This window comes from Cervus canadensis, chromosome 4 (assembly GCF_019320065.1).
Source record: "Cervus canadensis isolate Bull #8, Minnesota chromosome 4, ASM1932006v1, whole genome shotgun sequence".
Taxonomy (NCBI): domain Eukaryota; kingdom Metazoa; phylum Chordata; class Mammalia; order Artiodactyla; family Cervidae; genus Cervus; species Cervus canadensis.
Genome location: NC_057389.1, coordinates 61,071,042 through 61,092,549, shown reverse-complemented (window position 1 = coordinate 61,092,549; position 21,508 = coordinate 61,071,042). Strand labels below are relative to the sequence as shown.

The window sequence follows — 21,508 nt, the reverse complement described above, 5'->3', positions numbered from 1 at the left end:
GTATTCTTTCAAGAAAGTTAAATGTCTAAAAGTCTGCCTCTGTGGGTAACTTTTTAAGATCACTCATGCGCTTTTGTCTTTTCATCGGTAGCAGCGCAGCCCACAGTCTACACTTCCCTTAGAGGGTTTTTAGCATGACACAGTAACAGAGGTTCATAATAATAACTAAGTCATTAAGAAAAGCTTATACTATATTTAGGTCTTCATGAGCCAATGATATTTGGTTCAGGAACGCACTCATTCAAAATGAAACCACTTAAAATGCAGACCAGTATTTCATAGTGGATTGTGAATAAAAGGTCTTATTGGGACTTTATTTTAAAAAAACTAAAAATTTGGGAAATCATTAGGTTATAATTGTAAACATGCATTAAATCTTATAATAAAGAGTGAATTGAATGTAGGCCTAATTTTTCTCATAAAATAATTTAGTCGCATAATATGACATCCTTCATGCTTGACATTTGTGATACTAATATTAAGAGCATTTTTATTGTTGTGAAAATACTTGTAAAAATATGTATCGGTTTCCCCAGGGACTTCTGTTAATCTGTTTATAGTGAAGTTATTGTTTCCGTACAGAGAATAGACTTGCTTACTGATCACTATAAAAGTGGTGCACTTCCCAGGCTCACTGTTCATCACCAGTGCAAACCACTGGAGTACTAATGAAGTTGTTATGAACATGTACTTGCCTTTTGGTTGACATAGCACTTGTTTCAGTTGGATACATACCTAGGAATGGAATTGCTGGGTCATAGGGATCCATGTTTAGCGTTAGTAGATGTTGTCAAACAGTCTCCCAAAGTGGTTGGGCTAATTTAATTTATGTTTCTGTTGGGCTAACAGAATATGTGAGAGTTGTTTTGATTATCATGAACATCTGCTTTTTTTTTTTTTTTTAAATTTTAGCCATTCTGGTGAACTTCACTGTTTTTTTAAAATTTTTTAAAAATTTCTTTGCTGACTAATGCTGTTGAACCCATTTTATCATCTAATGGCAGTTTTGATACCTTTTGTGAAAGTTCCTGATCAGGCCTTTTACTTACTCACTAGTGGATTTTTATGATCAATTTTGCTCCTTTTTTAACTTTGTAAGTTGAAACTTACAAAACAAGTACTTGGATTACTTGCGGCACACACCAGTTATACAGTTTGGAAAGTTATAAAACATTTTTAAAAAGAATTCTGTTAGACGTTTAGTTTTTAATCATTCCAAATTTAAAGAGGTGAGTGCAAAGTTTGTCCCTTTCCCGGTGGTAGAGATTCATGTGTGAATAGCAGATTTCAATTTATAAAACATCTATTACATGTATGTTTAAGTGTGTTTTTAGTACTTTAGGCACACATTTTTTTATTACTTCAACATTTCAATGACTTAGGAACCATCATCCCTATTTTATAGAAAAATCAGTGGAGTTAGAAAGAGTGATACCTCATCATGGTCATATACCTAGTAAAGGATAGAAGCTGATTCTCTTCTATTTTCATTATGATACTTAAAAAATTAAAATAGTGCATTTTTGAGTTATAAAATATTTATACACATAGAAAAATAGAGAAAATAATATACTGATGATTTGTCAGATTTTCTTCTAATGTAGTTTTAAAAGAAACACAGCTAAAGCTTTCCCATTCTTTCTTCAGCCTTCTTTCCCTGAAAGTAATCGATATTCAGTGTCCTGAGATTGGTATATGTCATTTTCATGCATACTTTCATTCTCATCTGTGCATGTCTGTAAAGAACTATTTTTTTTTTGTTTTAAATTTTATGCTGTTGCTCTTATAACGTTATTTTATGTTTTTTTGAATTGCTTTTTTAAAACTCTCTACTCATTTATTTAATAAACAAGCACTGTCCTTAGGTTCAGGGTTATATGATGATGGATAAGAAAGACAAGGCTACCTGCCTACTAACATTTTTGTGAGGAAGACATGTAGTTAATAAGTAAAATCAATATCATTATTATGAATGCCGTGAGAGAAAATTGAGCTGGATCAGGTATAGAGAATGATGTGGGAGTCAGATGTATGCTATTTTCGATAAAATAGTCAGGGACCTCCTTTTCAGGAGGTGACAGCTGAGCAGCTAAATTAATTGAGAGAGAAAGCCATGTTAAAAATCCGAGAGAGGAGAATTCCATAGGAGGGAACATCAAGTGCAAAGGCCTTGAGGTAAAAATGACTTCAGAGCATTTGAGAAATGAACAGCCTTCAGGTGTGGTTAAGTACAAAGTTAGCTAAGAGAATGCTAAGAAATGAGATTGGAGGAGAAGCCACAGGCTCAATCGTGTAGGTCCTATAAAGCAACGTTAAAGAATCTGGATATTGAGTGTAATGGGAAACAGCTGGATGATTTTTGAGCCGAAAGATGACATGGTTGATACACTGCCTTTAGCTTTTCTTTTTTTGGCTGTGGCTTTGCAGCATGTGGGAGCTTAATTCCTTGACCAGGGATCGAATTCATACCCACTACATTGGAAGCCCGGAGTCTTAACCACTAGATTGCCAGGGAAGTACAGTTTGATACACTTTTAAGATTACTGTTATACTGGAATTCTGTATATTAGAAAATAATATGAAAGCTCTGTAGAGATATGGAAAGATCTTGAGGATAACATTGTTTATACATTTTTCTGTGCCTTTTTTCAACATACCACTATTTATGTAAAAAAGGTTGTGATTATTTATATATCTGTATTTGTGTAGAATTTCTCTGAAAAGACATAAAAGAGGGATTCCCTGTGAGAAGGGGAACTGAAGATGGGAGAAAAATAGGAAGGAAGCTGACCACTCTATACTTAAAATGACAGGAAAATACTTAAAATTGTAACAGAAATCACACACATCTTCAGTATTCAGTCAGCCAAGTTTTCACAGTGACTCTCACATAAAGTCACTCAGAGGGAAATGAAGAGCTTTGCCAGGATGGCAGAAACCCTCAAGTTTCCTTCTAGTCAGTGACTGCAGCTTTCCTTTTAAAGGGTAAACACCATCCTGAGTTCTCATAGTATGCGTTACTTTCACCTGTTTGTTTGTTTTTTTGTTTTGTACTGGCACTCTTAACTCCATTCTGTTCTATAGTAGATAATAGGTTATCAACTATTTGTATTTTAGCATTGGGGTTTTTGCAGAAACTAATACCTGTAGCCAACGATTTGTTATGTAAGTGAATATTGAAACACTCTGGTCAATAATGTTCAGGTAGCAAAAGAAGTATTAATACATCCCTGGTCTATAAGTTGTTAAAAGGTTAAAACAATACAGAAGCATATAGAACAAATCACGCAGGACCCCCTTTCTATTGCTTGTCTCCCATTGTCTCCCATTTCATGCCTCTCCCTAGAGGTAACTGCAGTCGGTAATTTAGTGTGTAGCCTTTTAGTCCTTGTTCTGGGTTTATATATACAAATAACTTTCTCCCCTTTTTTTCTTGTTAGTAAATAATATGGTTAGTATTTAATAGTAATAGAGATGCTAGATTAGTAGTTAACATTTATTAAGCATGTTCTAGTGGTCTTCAAGCTCCTCTGCTTTTGTCTCCCTCTTCTTCAACGTAGCATTGCTTCGTACATGCTGTCTCTCATATACATGCACTACTGTAGATTGCCAGGAGAAATATCAGTAACCTCACATATGCAGATGACACCATCCTTATGGCATAAAGTGAAGAGGGACTAAAGAGCCTCTTGATGAAGGTGAAAGAGGAGAGTGAAAAAGCTGGCTTAAAACTCAATATTCAAAAAACTAAGATCATGGTATCTGGTCCCATCAGTTCAGTTCAATTCAGTCACTCAGTTGTGTCCGACTCTTTGCAACCCCATGGACTGCAGCACGCCAGGCTTCCCTGTTCATCACCAACTCCCAGAGCTTGCTCAAACTTATATCTGTCGAGTTGGTGATGCCATCTCCTGGAAGTTTACTCAAACTCATGTCCATTGAGTCAGTGATACCATCCAACCATCTCGTCCTCTGTCATCCCCTTCTGTCATCCCTTTCTGATCCCATCACGTCATGGCAAATAGATGGGGAAACAATGGGAACAGTGACAGACTTTATTTCCCTGGGCTTCCAAATCACTGTGGATGGTGACTGCAGCCATGAAATTAAAATACGCTTGCTCCTTGGAAGAAAAGCAATGACAAACCTAGACAGCATATTAAAAAGCAGAGACATTACTTGGCCTACAAAGGTCTGTATAGTCAAAGCTATGGTTTTTCCAGTTGTCATATATGGATGTGAGACTTGGATCATAAAGAAGGCTGAGCCCCAAAGAATTGATGCTTGATATTGGAGAAGACTCTTGAGAGTCCCTTGGACTGCAAGGCAGATCAAACCAGTCAATCCAAAGGAAATCAGTCCTGAGTATTCATTGGAAGGACTGATGCTGAAGCTGGGGCTCCAATACTTTGGCCACCTGATGCAAAGAGCCGACTCATTTGAAAAGACCCTGATGCTGGGAAAGATGGAAGGCAGGATGAGAAGGGGGCGGCAGAGGATGAGATGGTTGGATGGTATCACTGGCTCAATGGACATGAGTTTGAGTAAACTTCCAGGAGATGGTGAAGGACAGGGAAGCCTTGCGGCTGCAATCCATAAGGTCACAAAGAGTGGGATGTGACTGACTGAACAACAACACTGTCTAGCTTCTGTTATATTCTAGCATTAAGGAATTAAGATCTTAACCAGCCAGGCCTGTCTACTCTTTATCCTGGGAAATGCCCTATTCATACCTGCCCATGTATTTTTTTATGTCCCCCTTTCCTTTGAAATTTCCCTTCTCATCTCAGACAGCCAAATCATGCCTTTACTTTCTGACCCAGATGGCTTTTATCCTGTATCCTTAATGCTGCTACAACTGAAGTAAGCCTTTTTATACAGCTTGTTTAACTCGTAACACTTTACACTCTGTGACCTGTTCCTGAAACCTGCTTTGTTTTCTTGTTATATTTCCCTGGTTCAATGTAGGCAGTTTTATTTTCCTGATGAAAATTATCCTATGAAGGGTTGGGAAAGACATCCTGCCTAGGCTTGGGCATATCCATTCATGCATAAGGAGTACACCTTCACTTCCCTGGGGCATCCTTCCTCATATGGTTCTGGCACGCGGTCTTTATAGCCGCTGCTGAGCATGTCTCTCACTTCCCAGTGATACCAAATTACTTGGGATTTGAATTTAGTGAAATGAGGTATAAGTTTTTCTCTGCACTCTGTGTGGTCTGGCCTTGCAAGTGGGGAGGAGTCAACCTAATTGAAGATTGTGCAGTTCCTAGTGACAGGTGCCAAGAGGTTATGATACACGTTTCTTGCGTGTGGTGTACAGTGAATAAATGCTTGCAGCTCTTGGCCCTTTTTTGATCACTGGAGCACTTTTTAATTAATATTTTTATTTCTAGAGGAAGAACTGTAGTTTTCTATAGCTCTACAACCCTTTTCTTCTAAAGAGGACTCAGTGCTCCTCTTTTTTTCCTTTTCTGGATCAGCACCTAGAACAGTGCCTGGCACTTAATAGGCTCTTAGTAGGCACATGTTGAAAGAATAAACCAGTTGGTTCTTAACATGAAACTATTTGATACTATTTTTTTTTAAGTACCATTATAACTATTCATAGTACATGGCACGTAACAAGCAATCAGTTCTCATTTGTTGAATTTAACTCTGTTTTATTTTGTTTACTCAGACTGTAAGTATCTGCCTGCAATGTGGGAGACCTGGGTTTGATCCCCAGCTTGGGAAGATCTCCTGGAGAAGGAAATGGCCACCCACTCCAGCATTCTTGCCTGGGAAATCCCATGGACAGAGGAGCTTGGTGGGCTATAGTTCATGGGGTTGCGAAGAGTTGGACATGACTGAGCAACTAACACTGTGACTTTATTGGACTGACTTATTGTATTTTTTGGCTGTGCTGGGTCTTGGTTGCTGCGTGGGCTTTTCTCTAGTTGTGGTGCATGGGCCTCTCACCGCGGTGGCTTCTCTTGTTGTGGAGCACAGGCTCTAGGACACGCAGGCTCAGTAGCGGGAACTCCCGGGCTCTAGAGCACAGGCTCAGTAGTTGCGTTGCACAGGCTTAGTTGCTCTGTGGCATGTGGGATCTTCCCGAATCAGGGAACAAACCTGTGTCTCCTGCATTGGCAGGCAGATTCTTTACCTGTTAGCCACCAGGGAAGCCCTACTGGGGTTTTAACTGAGCACGTATATTCTTTTCTGGGAAGATCACCCCAATCCAGAATAAGCTTGATGCTAGAATGTTCTGTTATTTGTCCAAGACAGAGTTGCAGCATTATTTATCAATTTTAGGTATAAGAAAGGAAGCATCTTTTGTTACTGACATCCTTTTTCCAAGCATTACTCCTGCTGTTTCACTAGTAACTAATTGTGTGTGTGGTTGACTGTAGTAACCACAGGAGATTGTACCCACTCTTATCAGTAGAGTGCCACTACATATCACTGCTTCAGGGTATACAGTGGTGTTCTGCCTGGAGCAGTTTCAGTAACTTAACATACTTAAAATATCAGAGAAGGCAATAGGAATTATGAAATGATAAACTATTTTGGGGGGATTAAACTTTGGATTTATTCTTTTTAAATCTAACTTTCTTCATTTTAAAAGTAGATACTTCCCATTTTTCTGCCAGTTGAGTGTGTTATGATTTATTTGAGGGCTTGGTATGTCTTATGACAACTTCTAATAAAATTTGCATCTAATAATGTGACTTGAGTAGTACTGTGACTTTTGTGCAAACCTTACAAGTCTGTGAAACATTTTAAAGAAAGTAATGATCCTAGGGAAGTGCTAGGTTTCTCTTAAGACCTTTGTTCAAATCAGGATACTATTATGTTCAAAATTGACATATCATATAACGTGGATTTCAGTGAAAAAAACTGCCATCTTGGGGGCTGCTGATGGAAGGAAATAAAGGTCTAGGGCTGTTTTTTGTGGGGTGATAGTGTGAGTTGACTCATTGGAAAAGACCCTGATGCTGGGAGGGATTGGGGGCAGGAGGAGAAGGGGACGACAGAGGATGAGATGGCTGGATGGCATCACCAACTCGATGGACATGAGTTTGAGTAAACTACGGGAGTTGGTGATGGACAGGGAGGCCTGGCATGCTGCAGTTCATGGGATCGCAAAGAGTCGGACACGACTGAGCGACTGAAATGAATGTGTAGAAAGTAGAGCACCCTACTTTGCTTTTGGTTATCATTTGACATTGCCAATGAGATTCATATTGTGAAGAAGGAAGTGAGTGGTCACAGGACTTAAGAGAAAATTTTTCTATCTAGACTTAGGTTTTTTGTTTTACTTGGTAAGGCTTTTCTGCTCTTATTTGAAAGTAACATACTTTTCAAATTATATTTGTTTAAATGTATGTAAATTGTATTTATTTAAACTAGGGATCTTATCCTTTTCACCTTTTCTCTTTCAGGGCTTGAACCAATGAAAGAAACTTATGGCACTTATGAAGATAAATGTCACTCCTTCCTTTTAAATTGCAACTTTTGCTTAGGGCCTGTATATGACTTTCCACCTGTGATCTGTATGTTCAGTAGACACTGACTTTGAATTGCAGAAAGGTTTCTGAAGATTTAAATCAAATGACGTCAATGGCCAGCTTGTTTTCTTTTACTAGTCCAGCAGTAAAACGATTGTTGGGCTGGAAGCAAGGTGATGAAGAGGAGAAATGGGCAGAAAAGGCAGTCGATGCTTTGGTGAAAAAACTAAAAAAGAAAAAAGGTGCCATGGAGGAACTGGAGAAAGCCTTGAGCAGTCCAGGACAGCCAAGCAAATGTGTCACTATCCCCAGATCTTTAGATGGACGCCTGCAGGTTTCTCACAGAAAAGGCTTACCCCATGTTATATACTGTCGTGTTTGGCGCTGGCCTGATCTGCAGAGTCATCATGAGCTAAAGCCATTGGATATTTGTGAATTTCCTTTTGGATCTAAGCAAAAAGAAGTTTGTATCAACCCATACCACTATAAGAGAGTGGAGAGTCCAGGTAGGTTTTAATTCCCCTGGGAAGAATTATAAAAACTTCTGCTTTCCTGATTTGCATTTGACTGAATTTAGTAATTAATAGGTTATTTTAGCTTTATGCTTCCTTCTTAAAGATTTTAATCTTGGAAGGAATACTGGACTTTGTATTTAGCTTAATATACAGGTGATATAGCTCCCAAGTGGCTTATTCTAATTCACTATCCTCTGTAAGCAGCCAGTCGTATGTACTCTGCCATTCCTCTATTTTATTTAAAGTCTGAGTTCCATATGTGTACTGCATCCCACTCCTTTTTGTTTATTCAAGAACTTTGCTTCCACAGTTATTATCCGCTTTCCAGCATTTTATTTTCCTTCTCTGCTAGACTTTTTCTGAAAGCATCAAGCATGCTGTTATACTGCCCAACCTCAAATAAAAGTTAAGAAAGAATTTCTGTCCTGACCTCAGCCATGTGACCCCACCTCCAACCTACTTTGTATAGGAGTCTCCATCTATATTATCTCTATATTCCTGTTCTTTGTTGACACCCACTCTTATTAGTCTTTCTTTCCTACCTTTTGACTTGTCAAATTCACTAATGACTGCCTTCTTACAGATAGAGGGGTCAGTCATTCTTAGTCCTCATCTTATTTGCACTGTCAGCATTATTTGATACAGTTGCTCTCCTTTCCTCCCACTCAAACTTTATCATATTGGCTACTGAAGCACAGCACTCTTACAATTCTCCTCCCTCACTACCTGTTTTTGTGTAGTCTCTTTGTTGGCTATTTTCCTGTTTTCACAGGACTTGGTCCCTTGACTTTTTCTCCATCTTTACTTTTCCTGTAGGTACTCTTATGTTATCACATGTCTTAAAACCATCTCTAAATTCATGCTCACATTTTGAACTCCAGAGTCAGCGTCTCCTGACTCTATTCAGTTGCCTACATAACATCTCCACCTGAATGTCTAATAAACATACAAGGTTTAATGTCAGAATAGGACTGTGGGTTTGTTTTTTCCCACCAAGTCATTTCTTCCTCCAGTTTTCCCTGTTGTAGTCAATGGCAGTAGCGTTCACATAACTGCTCCCTAGAAGTCATCTTTTATTTCTCTCTGAAGTTCTGTGCTTAAGCCATGAGGAAATGCTGTTTGCTATACCTTCAAAATGTACTTTGATCATATCATCTCTCACCGTCTCTAACACCACTACTCTAGTACAGACCATCATCATCTTTTACCTTAAGTAGTCTCCTAATTGGTCTCTCTGCCTCTTCTCTTTCCCCCAGCCCATTCTGTTTTCTGTTATAGCAGCCAGAGTGAGTGTTAGGAAGTATATATATCAAATCATGTCAGTCCCTGCCCAGAACACTTAAAGGCTTTCTGCCACACTTAGAACAGATTTCTACAAGGGTCTACATGACCTATCCTCAAGCTTCCTCTGTTCCCTGGACTTGCCATACTCCTGCATCCAGGCTTTTTTCTCATGCTCTTTCCTCTACTTAGAGTACTCTCCCCCCAGCATCTTTTCGTGTCACATTTTCTCATTTCATTCTGTCCTTGCTTAAATGCCTTGTCACTACTTGACTGTTAGGTATTCATTTTGTTTATTGACTGATGTGAGAAGGACCTTCCTCTGTCTCATTCTGTACTGCATTCCCAGTGCCTAGAATAGTTTTATTACCTGGAACTTAGAAGTGAGTACTCAGTAAATATTTTTTTTTTGTATTGAATGAATTATATAAGCTGAGATACTAGTTGGGTGCATTACTTACCTGTTGCCATAACAAAGTGTCACAAGCTAAGGGGCTAACACACGTTAGTTATCTCACAGTTTCTGTCAGTCAGGAGGCCAGGCATGGCTTTAGTTGGATCCTTTGCAAGGCTGTAAACTAGGTATTGGTCAGGCTTGGGTCTACATTGGAGGCTCAACTGAGAAAGGTTCTGCTTCCCAGCTCATGTGATTATTATCAGGATTCGGTTCCTTTCAGGCGGTTGGGGTTCTGGCTGGTTGTTGACTTCTTCATTTGCTTACCATGTGACCATCTCTGTAGGTAGCTCACATTCATGGCTGCTTATTTCTTCAAACCCAGGAAGAAAGGGTTTTCTTGCTAGAAGAGGCATTGTGTTCTGGTGGCATGTTAGTATATACGTTCTGTTACTTTTGCCATATTCTGTTGCTTAGGAGCAAGTCACAGATAATACACTCAGATGGAAGGGATCACACAGGGTAAACACCCAGAGGCAGGAATCCTGACAGCCACCTCAGTCTGCTGGCCACACTAGATTCCACCTGGAGATAGTATGTGCTGATGTGCTTAAAAACAGACAGACAAACAAACAAACAAAACTGTGGCAATAACATTAGATGTGGAAACTAGCAAAAAAGAAAAAAATAGGAGTAATGGTGCTGTCAGGAAAAGTTTATTTTAAGGGCTTTAGAGCTGCCAGTTGGTATTTGAGGTGATTCTTAATTTCTTATTGAATCCAAGGAGAGCTGTAGCCAGAGGAATTGATGAGGAAAGGAAAATATGAGGATTTAAAAGAGAAGCATGGTCTGAAAATCCCAGGCTTGATATTTGCTAGAAGTTGTTGGCAAGAAAGAGAATTTAGTATATTCCCTCATAACCAGGGTGTGTCTGATAGTCAATAGAAATGTCTTTTGTTATCTGTTTTCCTCAGCTGTGATTCATTCTGTAGAAAGGATTGGGGCTTAGGCCTGCTTTGCTTAAGCAAGTTAAACAGCTGTGACACGGGATGGATTACTTTATAGTACCAGTATTGATAAAGTCATAATAATTAACATCATTGAGCACGTAAGGACTGGATACCCTTCATGAATCCCTGCTTTGTTGGGGCTGCGGGGCTTGCATAACCAGTGAAGCTGTGAACCGTGCTGTGCAGGGCCACCCAGAACATGACGAATTCTAGCAAACGTGGTCCACTGGAGGAGGAAGGGCAGCCCACGCCAGTGTTCTTGCTGTGAGAACTCCGTGAACAGTACGAAAATGCAAAAAGATGTGACACAGAAAGATGAGCCCCCTTCGTCAGAAGGTGTCCAGTATGCTACTAGGAAAGTGTTAAGTGTTAGTTGCTCAGTTGTGTCCAACTCCTTGTGACCCCGTGGATTGTAGCCCATCAGGCTCCTCCGTCCTTGGAATTCTCCAGGCAAGAGTACTGGAGTGGGTAGCTATTCCCTTCTCCAGGGGAATCTTCCCAACCTAAGGATCAAACCCCGGTCTCCTGCATTGCAGGCAGATTCTTTACCATCTAAGCCACCAGGGAAGCAAAAATGCTGCTGGGGAAGTAGTGGTAGTGATTTAGTCACTAAATTGTGTCCAACTCTTGGAATCCCTTGGACTTTAGCTTGTCAGGCTCCTCTGTCCATGGGATTTCCCAGGCAGGAATACTGGAATAGGTTGTCATTTCCTTCTCCAGGGGATCTTCCTGACCCAGGGGTCAAACCCATGTCTCCTGCATGGCAGGCGGATTCTTTACCACTGAGCCACTAGAGTCGCAGAGAGCAATTACTAATAGCTCCAGAAAGAAGGAAGCAGCTGGGCCAAAGTGGAAACAGTGCTCAGTTGTGGATGTGTCTGGTGGTGAAAGTAAAGTCTGATTCTGCAAAGAATAGTATTCCATAGGAACCTGGAATGTTAGGTCCATAAATCAACGTAAATTGGACGTGGTCAAGCAGGAGATGGCAAGAGTGAACATTGACATCTTAGGAATCAGTGAACTAAAATGAACGGGAATGGGAAAATTTAATTCAGATGACCCTATATCTATTACTGTGGGCAAGAATCCCTTAGAAGAAATGGAGTAGCCCTCACAGGTCTCAAAAGAGTCCCATATGCAGTATTTGGGTGCAACCTCAAAAATGATAGCATGACCTTGATTCGTTTCCAAGGCAAACCGTGGAAACAAGTAATCCAAGTCTGTGCCCTAACCACTGATGCTGAAGAAGCTGAAGTTGAATGGTGCTATGAAGACCTACAGCACTTTCTAGAACTAACCAAAAAAGATGTCCTTTTTATCACAGGGGATTGGAATGCAAAAGTAGGAAGTCAAGAGATACCTGAAATAACAGGCAAGTTTGGCTTTGGAGTACAAAATGAAGCAGGGAAAAGGCTAACAGTTTTGTCAAGAAAACATGCTGGTCATAGTGAACGCCCTTTTCCAGCAACCCAAGATACGACTCTACACATGGACATCACCAAATGGTCAATACTGAAATCAGATTGATTATATTCTTTGCAGTTGAAGATGAAGAAACTCTATACAGTTAGCTAAAATAAGGCCTGGAACTGATTGTGGCTCAGATCATGAACTTCTTATTGAAAAATTTAGGCTTAAATTGAAGAAAATAAAGAAAACCACTAGGCTATTCAGGTATGACCTAGATCAGATCCCTCATAATTATTCAGTGAAAGTGATGAATTGATGTAAGGGATTAGATCTGATAGAGTGCCTGCAGAACTATGGATGGAAGTTTGTAACATTGTACAGGAGGCAGTGACCAAAACCATTCCAAAGAAAAAGTGCAAAAGGCAAAGTGGTTTTCTGAGGAGGCTTTACAAATAACTGAGTAAAGAAGAAAAGCGAAAGGCAAGGGAGAAAGGGAAAGATGTACCCAGCTGAATGCAGAGTTCCAGAGAATAGCAAAGAGAGATAGAAGGCCGCCTTAAATGAACAATGCCAAGGAATAGAGGAAGACAGTAGAATGGGAAAGACTAGAGATCTCTTCAGGAAGATTGGAGCTATCAAGGAAAGATCTTGTGCAAGGATGTGCATGATAAAGGACAGAAACGGTAGGGACCTAACAGAAGCAGAAGAGATTAAGAAGAGGTGGTAAAAATACATGAAGAACTATACAAAAAAGGTCTTAATGACCTGGATAGCCACAATGGTGAGGTCACTCACCTAGAGCCAGACATCCTGGAGTGTGAAACTGAGTGGGCGTTAAGAACAGTGAACTGTGAACAGAACTGTTGGAGGTGGTGGAGTTCCAGCTGAGCTGTTTAAAATCTTGAAAGATGATGCTGGTAAAGTGCTGCACCCAGTGTATCAGCACATTTGGAAAACTCAGCAGTGGGACAGGACTGGGAAAGGTCAGTTTTCATTCCAGTCCCAAAGACAATGCCAAAGAATGTTCCAGCTACTAGACTGTTTTGCTCATTTCACATGCTAGTAAGGTTATGCTCAAAATCCATCAAGTTAGGCTTCAGTAGTATGTGAACGGAGAACTTCCAGATGTTCAAGCTGGGTTTCAAAGCGGCAGAGGAACCAGAGATCAAATTGCCAACATTCGTTGAATCATGGAGAAAGCAAGGGAATTCCAGAAAAACATCTACTTTGGCTTCATTGATTATGCTAAAGCCTTTGACTCTGTGGATCAGAACAAACTGGAAAATCTTAAAGAGATGGGAGTACCAGACCACCTTACCTATCTCCTTAAAAACCTATATTCAGGTCAAGAGCAGTTAGAACCAGACATGCAACAATGAACTGGTTCCAAATTTGGAAAGGAGTATGACAAGGCTGTATATTATCACCCTGCTTATTTAACTTCTCTGCAGAGTACATCATGTGAAATGCCGGCTGGATGAATCACAAGCTAGAATCAAGATTGCTGGGAGAAATATCAACACTTCAGATATGTGGATAATACCATTCTAGTGGCAGAAAGCAAAGAGGAACTAATGAGCCTATTGATGAGAGTGAAAGAGGAGAGTAAAAAGCTGGCTTAAAACTCAACATTAAAAAAAATATATATATATATATATATATATAAGATCATGGCATCTGGTCCTATCACTTCATGGCCAGTAGAAGGGGAAAAAATGGAAACAGTGACAAATTTTATTTTCTTGGGTTCCATAATCACCACAAATGGTGACTGCAGCCATGAAATTAAAAGGTGTTTGCTCCTTGGGAGGAAAGCTATGACCAACCTAGACAGCATATTAAAAAGCAGAAACATCACTTTGCCTACAAAGGTCCATATAATCAAAACTATGGTTTTTCCAGTAGTTGTGTATGGATGTGAGAGTTGGACCATAAAGAAGGCTGAGTGCCAAAGAATTGATGTTTTGGAACTGTGGTGTTGGAGAAGACTCTTGAGAGTCCTTTGGACTGCAAGGAGATCAAACCAGTCAATCCTAAAGGAAATCAACCCTGAACATTCATTGAAAGGACTGAAGCTGAAGCTCCAATACTTCGGCCCCTTGCTGCAAAGAGCTGACTCATTTGAAAAGACCCTGATGCTGGGAAAGATTGAAGGCAAAAGGAGAAGAGGGTAACAGAAGATGAGATGGTTAGATAGCATCACCAGCTCAATGGACTTGAATTTGAACAAACTCTGGGAGATATAGTGGAGGGCAGAGGAGCCTGATGTACTGAGGTCCATAGTGTCGCAAAACTTCAGAGAGGACTTAGCGACTGAACAATGACAAGGACTAAACACTTTCCTAATCCTATGAGGTTATTCCTTCATGGGGTTTGAAAATGGTATGAACATTTTATGATACTCTTCAGTTTACCCGTAAGTTACAGATAAGGAAACCAAAAATTAATAAAAAAAGTAACTTATAAAAGGGGCTTCTCTGATGGCTCGGTGGTAAAGAATCTGCCTGCCAATTCAGGAAACATAAGTTCAATCCCTGGGTTGGGAAGATCCCCTGGAGAGGGAAATGGCAACCCACTTCAGTATTTTTGCCTAGGAAATTCTATGAACAGAGGAGCCTGACAGGCTATATAGTCCATGGGGTCGCAGAAAGAGTCAGATACAATGTGGTAACTAAAAAACAACAACTTATAAAAGATCACGTAGTTAATATGTAGTGGAGCCAGAAAATATTGCAAAATTGGAAAAAAAAGAGTAGAAAATAGTTTAAAAGTGATAAAAGAAATATAGAGAGCCAGCCTAAGTGATTCAACACTTAATAGTGTTATCCATTGGTTAAGATTACTTTCTTGAACCAGATTCTCTGGATTTGGATACTGACTTCACCAGTACTATCAAAATGACCATAGGCAAATTAATTAACCTGTCTGTGACTTTGTTTGCTCATCTGTAAAATGGGAATAATAATACTTACCTCAGGCGAGTTATGAGAATTAGATGAGTTAATGTGTGAAAAGTGCTTAGATAAAACATTAACTGGTTCAGGATAAGTTTCAAATTAAACATTTCTATAAAATAATACATTCTTGAAGCATTGGAGATAATGGGAAAGAGAAAATTATGAAAGAAATACTATTAGAACAATTCCCAGAACTGAAAATTGAATGGGCCCAATGATTGAGTAACCAGAAAAAGAGACAGAAAAAAGACCCATATGTGAAATTTTAGCATATCATGGATAAAAAAATTTTTAGAGCTCCCAGAGTAAAAAAGATAGGGCACATAGAAAAGACTGGAAATGAGAACAGTGGATTTTTCAATGCAGTTTTGGATTCTAGAAAAAAATAAAGTGGTGCCGCATACATTCAGAGAGAAAAAAGTTATTCTGGAATTTGTCTGTAGATAAACATAAGACAGGTTACTTTCATATAGGCAAGGACTCAAAATTTATCTTCCTTACATCCTTCTTTAGTAAACTAATAGAGAAAGAGGTCCAGGAAATGGGATCCAACTGGAGAGAAAAGAAGAGGAAGTCTAAAGACCTTGAATTTGTAGGGGACTTAAATAGCAAACTATGGAGGATCCAGGGGAGAAAATTGAACCAATAGATTGTTTATTTGTGGCACCTGAAAAATAGTATTGGTAGGAATTTATTAGATCTGTTGGACTTTGGGAAATTAGTGGTACAAACTTAAGATTAAGCAAATGAAAGACCAAGGCAATAATTAATAAAAAAACATTGTTCAAGAGAAAATATAATACAAATTTGGCTCAACAATAAATTGTATTTATGTAGTTTATAAAATATATAAACTATCATAAACACAGGATGTTAACCAAATTTTTATGTGACTTTATTAGGAAGAGAATGGGGAATAGAATGATTTAAGAAATCTACTTCATTTGCCATAAAAGTAAGTCTACAGATAATGTCTTGACAAAACAGTAACAGCACTGTAAGCATTATTATTTAGTAGGGCACAAAGTGTATGTCAGAGGAAATGGATGAGAGTTTAAATTTGTTGTTTCTGGAAGCAGTTTGGTAGGAGGCTTAGAAATTGTTCTTTTTGTTTATAATCTCTTGTAGCATCTATCTTTTTAAACTATCAGTGTATTATTATTAATTTTGAATGAAAGTAATTTCTTAAAAAAAAGTATGTGTATAGATAATATACAAGTTAAAGAGAAATTAGTGATTTTAGTTCTGTCCCAAAAAAATCCTTACTGGAGTGAATTCCTAAATGGTTATTTCACTAAATCTTTCAGATTGCTAGAGAGCTGAACATAGACATTCTCAGTGTCCCATGTCCTGCTGTCCAGTGGCAGCTGCCCATCATTTTGTAAGGGAAACAGCAGTTAGTAATACATAGAAAAAAGCAGTCATATTCAGATATTAACTACATAGTTACAATACTAATTCAGTAAAATGAAAAGAGATAAAAAACAATAAAAATTACAGAGCTTCTGATTCCTTAGCTTCATCCCTACTTCAGGGAAGAGAGATACAGCCTAGTTAATTTTAAAACAGTTTAATTTTGTCTTTTGTCACTGCTGACTTGGGAAGATCCCCTGGAGAAGGGAAAGGCTACCCACTCCAGTATTCTGGCTTGGAGATCTCAAAGAGTTGGACATGACTGAGTGACTTTCACTAAACAGTTTTAGTGAAACTAAATGTTTCACTAAACATTTCACTAGATGTTTTACTCTTTCACTCTGACTAGATGTTAGAGTCAAAGGGAAATTTTTGAAAGTGAAATTACACTGATAAATACAAAAAAATTATGAAAGAGATGAGTTAGTACCTTAAGAGTTTAGAGAAATGAGATTTTACAATTTCCTCTTGGGAAAGGTGATCAGATGTTATTGATCACTTGAGGTTTTAGAGAAATTGAATGTTTGAATAAAGTGGATCTGTTAAAAAAGATGTGTCTTTAAAACTGTTAAGTGAAAGTCGCTCAGTTGTGTCTGACTCTTTGTGACCCATGGACTATACAGTCCATGGAACTCTCCAGGCCAGAATACTAGAGTGGGTAGCCTTTCCCTTCTCCAGGGGATCTTCCCAGCCCAGGGATTGAACCCAGGTCTCCTGCATTACAGGTGGATTCTTGACCAGCTGAGCCACAAGGGAAGTCCCGTTTAAAACTGTTTATACTTGTGTATATTTTTGTTACGGTTGTGTTTAGAAAAAATCATTTTGAGTGGAAGACGTCTATCTAGGAATTATTACTGTTTTCAATTGGGGAAACTTTACTGAAGAACATAAAATACAAGATCTCTCAAATAAAGAAAGAAGAAATGTTCAAAATTGGAAACATGGAGGCTTTCAGGACCTATACATAGCTGATTTCAACTTTATTCTCTAGTCTTACCTCCCAGTTTAGTGCTTAGCCCTCTGACTGTCCTTTCTTGTATCTTTCCAGCTCCTCCTCTATACCCTTGACACTCTCCACCCCTAGCACTTCCATGTGAAATGCTTCCTGTTCTTTAAGGTCCAATCAGATGTTGTCTTTTCCACAGTATTTTGTTTGACTCCTTGCTAGCTGGGAATACTTATCCCTGTTGAACTCTCAGTGCATTAAATTCTCTATATTATGGCTGTTTTCATCTATTTTTTAATTAAAAATTTTAAAGTTATATTAGCCCACTATTTTATTTCAGATTCATATGAGCACCTTATGAAAATTACAGTCTTGGACGGTAAAGAGCAAAACATGCAGAGAAGTAGAAACAGCTATCTGGACTGCACACTAAGGGATGATGCTTTGGCCCACGTGGTTTAGGATGTGTTCCCTGTTTCAAACAGATAAAGCGAGACCAACAGCAGTAACATCTAAGGAGATGATGGCATATTTGCCTTTTTTTTCTTTTTTTTTTTTTTGGTATCACTGACATATAATATATTAAGTTTCAGGTGTACAATATGGTGATTCATAGTTTTTAAAGGGTTAGGGTTATATACCAATTATAGTTTTTGTAAAACATTGGCTTTATTCCCTTTGTTGTAATTATGGTTGCTCTTAAATATGCTTACTCTCTTAGAGAATAAGAGGGATATCTTCTCTGCTTGGGTATTCTGTCTTCTAGAGTATTTTATATAGGCTGAATGCTTAGAGAATGTTTGATTTAATTATTATGTAAATACAGATTCAGGGTTCTACAAAGCAGCCCTTCCTAAAAGTCAGTTGTTTTAATAGGTTTACACTCTTCCCTTAATCCTTTCTTATCTGTCCCTTCATGTGTATGAGTTGTTTTAGTCATTGCTGACAGAAAACTTTTGATTTTTGTCTTTCAGTCTTACCTCCAGTGTTAGTGCCTCGTCATAATGAATTCAATCCACAACACAGCCTTCTGGTTCAGTTTAGAAACTTAAGCCACAATGAACCGCACATGCCACAAAATGCAACGTTTCCTGATTCTTTCCATCAGCCCAACAACACTCCTTTTCCCTTATCTCCAAATAGTCCCTACCCTCCTTCCCCTGCTAGCAGCACATATCCCAACTCCCCAGCAAGTTCTGGACCAGGAAGTCCATTTCAGCTCCCAGGTAAGAATTTATTTTATTGATACAAAAAATAACTCCTAAGAATTAGCATTTGTTCTAATACTGCTGATCCTCTGGGTCAACTGTTAATATGCCAAGAACTAACTATTTTTGACTATTCTTTGGTAATTGTTTGATTTCCAGAAGAGTTTTGAATTTCATTTTGCCAAGCGCCATATGTTTAAAAATGCAAGTAGGTATATTTTTCACAAAATATAATAGTCCTAAAATGTGTATGGAACCACAAACGACCCAGAATAGCCAAAGCAGTTTTCAGAAAGAAGGACAAAGCTGAAGGCATCATACTCCCTGTTTTCAAACTGTATTACAAAGCTGTAATAATAAAAGTAATGTAATATTGGCATACAAACAAACACGTAGATCATGGAACAGAGTGTCGAGAAATAAACTCATGCAAAAATTGTCAAGTAATTTACAACAGAGGAGCCATGAATGTACAAGGGGGAAGGATAGTCTCTTCCATAAATATGTTGGTAAAACTGGACAGCCACATGCAAAAGGATGAAATTGGACCATTGTCTTACACCACACACAAAAATTAACTCAGATAGAGTTTAATGTAAGACCTCAAATCATAAAACTCCTAGAAGAAAATATATGTAGTAAGCTCCTTAACCTAGGTCTTGCTGATGATTTTTTAAAAATCTGACACTAAAAGCAAAAGCAACAAAAGCAAAAATAAAGAAGTGAAACTACATCAGACTAAAGCGTTTCTGCACAGCAAGGGAAACCATCAATAAAATAAAAGGGCAGCCTACTGAATGAAAGAAAATTTTTGCAAATGATGTATCTGATAAGGGGCTAATATCCAGAATTTATAGGAAGAACTCATAGGACACAGTGGGGAAAAAAAATCTGTTAAAAAATGGGTGGAAGAGCTGGATAGAAAATTATCCAAAGAAGACATACTGTTGGCCAATAGATACATGAAAAGATGCTCTGCATCATTAATTGTCAGGGAAATGCAGGTCAAAACCACAGTGAGAGATTACCTTACCCTTATTTGTATTGTAAGCTGAAAAGAATGAGAATCTTAGAGTAGATGTGCAGCAGTCTCTTCTGAGGATAGCAAGAAAAGTAGACATTTCAGCGGTGCCTCTGGATTTGCAGTCTGGTTGATGGAAACAAATATCCCCAGGTCATTCACCTTAAAACCTAAATAAACAAGCAATTGGCCAACCAGAGGTGTAGAATCGTTATAGAATTCAAAGACTCAAGAGGCAGTTTCCTATAACAGGTTAACCTGGGGTATCCTGTAATGCACATTATTGAAGTCTCTTTTATGTACAGTTGGGAAGGTCCCCTGAAGGAGGAAATGGCAACCCACTCCAGTATTTTTGCCTAGAGAATCCCATGGACAGAGGAGCCTGGTGGGCTACAAGTCCGTGAGGTCGCAAAGAGTCAGACACGACTGAGCGCCTAAGGCTAATACTTTATTACAGTGACTGTTTATCAGAAAGGTGGAAATAACAAGTGTTGGAGAGGATTTGGAGGAAAGGGAATTCTTATGCACTATTAGAATGAAAATTAGTGTGGCCAGTTTTGAAAACAGTATAGAATTTCCTCAAAAAATAAAAAATAGAACTGCCATATGCTTCTGTAACTCTACTTTTAGATACTTATCCAAAAAAAACTAACTCAGGGAGATATCACCCCTCTCATGTTTATTGTGACTTTATTTATAGTTGCCATGATTTGGAAGCAGCCTAAGTGTTCGTTTATGGATAAAGAAGATATGATAAACACACACACACAAATATTATCCAGCCACAGAAAAGAATGAGATCTTGCCATCTGTGACAACATGGATGAATCTTGACAGCTTTATGCTAAGTGAAATAAGACTGAGAAAGACAAATACGTTATGATCTCCGTTACATGTGGACTTAAAAAAAAACAGCTAGGCTCATAGAGACAGAGGACAGCCACCTCTGGTGTTTGCCAGAGGTGGTGAAAAACCAGTTGAGGAAAGTGGGTGAACTGTTTTTATTTTTTCAGTTTACATAAATGGAAGTTTTTAAAAAAGCAAACACAATTTGGGGGAGATTGGCGATTACCCTTTAAGAACAGTGACAATAAGGTAGATAAAATTTAAAAGTTGCACTCACTTCTCCAACCCACCTTCCCTATCTCATTGCTTGATCTTTCTCTATGGCATGTATTACAGTCCAGTGTAGTATATTTTGTCTTTACTTATAACCTGCCTCTTCCCCCTCCCATCTTGTCTGTAAACTCCACGAAAAAAGGGATTTCATAGCATCTTTTGTTTATTGCTACATCTCCAGTACCTACGTCAGAGTCTAATATGCAGTAGATCCTCCAGTAAATATTTGTTAAATAAATAGATGAAATTACAGCAACGTATAAATACGTTTACTGCTAACTATGTAGATATACCTATATGTTAAGTGGTTACCAGTGCAGATGGAGAGTTTGAAGCCCAATGGTGTTAACTTGAATGATTTCATAGAGAGGAGTCCTATATACAGTAAAGGCAGAATGTAGTAAAAACTTATCAAATACAGAAAGACAGAAAATGACTCTGTCTGATGAATGTGAAGGAAAGTAGATAATCTGGAAACAAAGTGTTGTTAGATATCAGTTGGCCGTGTATTGGACCAAATGACTAAATCTATGTATGCCACTAGGCATTACAATTAAGTTCTATCAAAGCAACAAAGGAAGTAGCTATATTTGACTTAAGTTAAATATTTTCATAAAGATTTTACTACCGAATACCATTTATCAAGTGCCTTTTGTATAACTAATACTGTGATGAAAGATATCACATTAAACTTAATCTTCAGAACACCCATGTGAGATAGATATTATTGTTATTTTACAG

The 21,508-nt window shown here is 38.4% G+C and overlaps 1 protein-coding gene across 3 annotated transcripts in view; it reads left to right on the top strand.

Moving 5' to 3' along the window:
* The window catches only part of SMAD5 (SMAD family member 5), a 74,873-nt gene that overhangs the window by 32,203 nt on the left and 21,162 nt on the right, over window positions 1–21,508 (top strand). For all 3 annotated transcript variants that reach the window (XM_043465443.1, XM_043465442.1, XM_043465441.1), the window contains exons 2-3: window positions 7,428–7,999; window positions 18,394–18,645. In XM_043465443.1, the coding sequence (XP_043321378.1) occupies window positions 7,597–7,999; window positions 18,394–18,645 (655 nt within the window). In that variant the 5' untranslated portion in view covers window positions 7,428–7,596. The remainder of the gene's footprint in view (window positions 1–7,427; window positions 8,000–18,393; window positions 18,646–21,508) is intronic.